Genomic DNA, 3248 nt, shown 5'->3' with positions numbered 1-3248 from the left:
CGGTGCTGCCGGGACGTGGCTGGCAGCGGGCGGCCGAGGCGGTTCAGTACTTACTCCAGTTGGGGTTCTTCTTGTAGTTGCAGTACTCTGCCCCGGCAGGCAAGGGCTGGGCGTACTGGGCGCAGCCACACGAGTCCACCATGGCTTTCTGGAAGCAGGAGTGCAGGCAGATCTGGGGGAGAAACCGAGAGCTGGGGTCTAAGAAGCACAGGCAGCAGCGCCCAGCTTGGGTGCACTTTTTTTTTTATGGCAGCAGCAGTGAGAGGAGAACCCCATTTCCCCGGGCACCCCATTTCCCTGGGCACCCCATTTCCCTGCCGAGCGAGGTATAACACCCCATAAAACAAACGCCAGCCTGGGCACAGGCTTCGCAGGAGGCAGCAGCTGGTGTAATTACAGTTCTTCAAGGGGAGAGCGACCGACACTCTCCAAGAGCACCCAATTACAGAAACCGTGCAAAATTAGTGGAAACTTACTCTGTAAACAAACATCCTGCTATCTGGATACTGATTAGATGGTATCTGTTATTCTTGGAGTCCTAAAGGTCACAATTTCTGGCTTCAAGGGTTACTAAGCTGCAACATTTACTTGGCCAATATTTTCCAGTCTCACATTGCTTGAAAATTGCCTAACGAGCTCATGTTCCCTCTTTATCTAACAAGGTGCCTAAGGGAACTTCAAACATCAACCACTTAGGAATAAAACTCGGATTTTAAAAAGTGCTGTGGTATTTCCCATCAGTGGTTAAAAGCAGTGACCCCACGCCTGGACTGTTCGCAATCTCAGCTCCTGAACTACAGGATATTGTAAAGCTCTTTATGAAGGTAGTTCTCAAGCGACTGATAAAAACAAGTGTAACAGATTTACCTGGAGCGAGTAGCTCTTGTTGTAGAGATTTTCTACCGGTATGTCAGCACCCGTCTCCGTGCAGTCACTGTAGGGTTTGCTCAGCTTGCGAGACCGAGTCTGGGAACAAGAAAAGAACAAATCGTGGGTTTTGGAGTTCAGGGAGAAACCAAAGGATTTAGTGGCAGAGGGGGCAGGTTTGAACAGCATGGGTACCTCCTGCCATCTCTAATTTGTCAATCACTTGTCAAAACAAGGGTGGTGTTTTTTTTGGTAACATCCATTTCCCAAAACACCGCTCTGGCTGGATTATCTGCTGTCTTCACTGCAAACCTCCCCAGGATAGAGGGTACAATCACACCAGGGATGACTTTTCAAAGCAGAGTAATTCCTATGTATGTTTTCTCTCCTTGCGAAGTCCTAGAGGCTATGCATCCTTCCTCCTGGAGGTGTGTGTGTGGTTTGAGGGCGGGGGGTTGTTGGCTGGGTTTTTGCCTGTTTTCTGTGCAGACCCCCACCTTCCTGAGCTACTGGCGCACTGGCTGCGCTGCTCGGTGGGTGAAGCAGCCCTTCAGGCTCCGCGGCTGCTCAACAGCACCTCTCTAAAGTCACTCCAAATCCAGTGTTTGCATCTCCTCCAGCACTTTGCCCAGGTGCTGCTTTGTGAGTGCTAACACCTCCTCCTGCTCCGCACTCTGCCCAGGGGAAAGCGCTCCGAAATGCCAGGTGCTGTGCCTGCAAGGGCTGACACCAGGGCTGGGAGCCCCCAGATTCACAAGACCCGATTCAGGCTCCAGCAAGCTGCCTGCCCTCACTCAGCCCCAAACTCCTGCTGCCTTTCTGCAGCAATATCCACTCTGTAACACAGAAAGTGTCCTGAAACCCCAAGAAACGCCATCCACTTAAGAATCCATTCCCCTGTCTTTCTCTAAGAGGTTAAAATTAGGGGCTGATCCTACGAAGGACCGATTCAGTAAGAACCTGAGCAATGCCCGCTTACCTTTGAGGCACTGACTACAGATCTAGAGGTTACTGAGGTCAAACCAGATAGCGAGCATTACCATCACCATCTGTCTGCAGCAATAAAGGCTACAGGCATGTGTGGTGCAAATCAGCTCTTTTACAAAGATGCTCTGATCTCCTTTGGAGGGAACACAGAAAAACGTGATTTCAGTAGTAGGGATTGATCACTTCTGAAAATTGCATGAAACCAGCTTTTACCATGCTTTTAACTTCCCCAGACAATCTAATGCCAGGACACCCGCCTCTGCTGCTGCATCTTCTAACAGATGACAGATCCTTTGTGGAGAATTCTTTTGTCCTGGCTTACACTCCTACACAAGCTTGCTTGTTCACTCAGGTACCGAAATAATTTCCAAACTAAATATTTGACTAAAGCACTGCAACCCCTACCAAGCAATGCCTTGTTTGCATTCCAAACATCTTGGAATATTTTTGGAGGCGGGGGTGGGGGGGCAGGTACACAGCAGAAATACACGAGCGATAGCCTAGACGCTGATGTTCGCGTTGGGAAAGCAGCGATGGCCACGCTCCGGCCCGCAGCGAGCAGTCTGTGCGCAGCACACGTCTGCTGTGTCCCCCTTCAGGTACTTGGATTCAGGCACACGGACCGATCTGGCACTGGGGCAGCCCTGTCCTGACACCGCGACTCTCCCTCGGAACCTCTCTGGACTCTTCCTTTACCCGCAGCACAGCGATCCCCAGCTTTTGTTCTGAGTCCTGAGACTGTGCCCAGCTGCTATCCCAGCTGTTATGCTGGGATGCAATCAGGTCACTTCCTCGTGCCAAACCTTTCAAGCACGGCCACAGAAATATGTTCAATGTTGGTTTTTATACTATATGCAACAGTCCAAATCTGCTGTGCCAGGAAAATATTACATCAAATATTGAGAATGGTTACAAAGGAAACAGTCTTGCAGGGCTTTGTCCCCTTTACACGCTCTGGTTCCCATACCTCCCGTTCACTTGCTGTGTGCTAGGCAGCGTTTATCCCCGCTGGTTAGACCAAGCAGTTGCTGCCACAGTTTTCCAGACAGCAGGAAGATAGTTAACTATTTGCACATTTTAAAAACATCAGCCCTGTTTTTAATGCCTTTTCTAATGCAGGGACTATCTATGGGATCGGCACACCCAGCCTGACAGATAAGCAGCTGGCTGAGGGATCTGACCCTGCCATCGGGGAAGGAACTACAATGCTCGCTTAACAGCCCATCCAGATGAAAGGGGAAAGTCAGGCTTGCAGATGGCACTGCTTTCACTGCTCTACCAGGGAAAGAAGCCCTTGGGCCAAACGCCTCCTCTGCACTGCACTAATTGGGGAAATCTGGAGCTGCAGCCCTCCCTGCCCTCGCCGACAGCCACCGCAAGATGCTTCACTAACC

At 50.6% G+C, this 3248-nt stretch overlaps 1 protein-coding gene across 1 annotated transcript in view; it reads right to left on the bottom strand.

The window, feature by feature from the left end:
- Positions 1–3248, bottom strand: part of SCNN1G (sodium channel, non-voltage-gated 1, gamma subunit) — a gene marked incomplete at its 5' end in the record, with an annotated part of 9387 nt that overhangs the window by 2028 nt on the left and 4111 nt on the right. Inside the window, 2 exons of the mRNA XM_010085867.1 lie at positions 55–172; positions 868–966. Of these exons, the coding sequence (XP_010084169.1) occupies positions 55–172; positions 868–966 (217 nt within the window). The remainder of the gene's footprint in view (positions 1–54; positions 173–867; positions 967–3248) is intronic.

The sequence above is a fragment of the Pterocles gutturalis genome, unplaced genomic scaffold (assembly GCF_000699245.1).
Source record: "Pterocles gutturalis isolate BGI_N339 unplaced genomic scaffold, ASM69924v1 scaffold30275, whole genome shotgun sequence".
Taxonomy (NCBI): domain Eukaryota; kingdom Metazoa; phylum Chordata; class Aves; order Pterocliformes; family Pteroclidae; genus Pterocles; species Pterocles gutturalis.
Note: the sequence above shows the minus strand (reverse complement) of the source record. Positions and strands in the feature narration are given on the sequence as shown.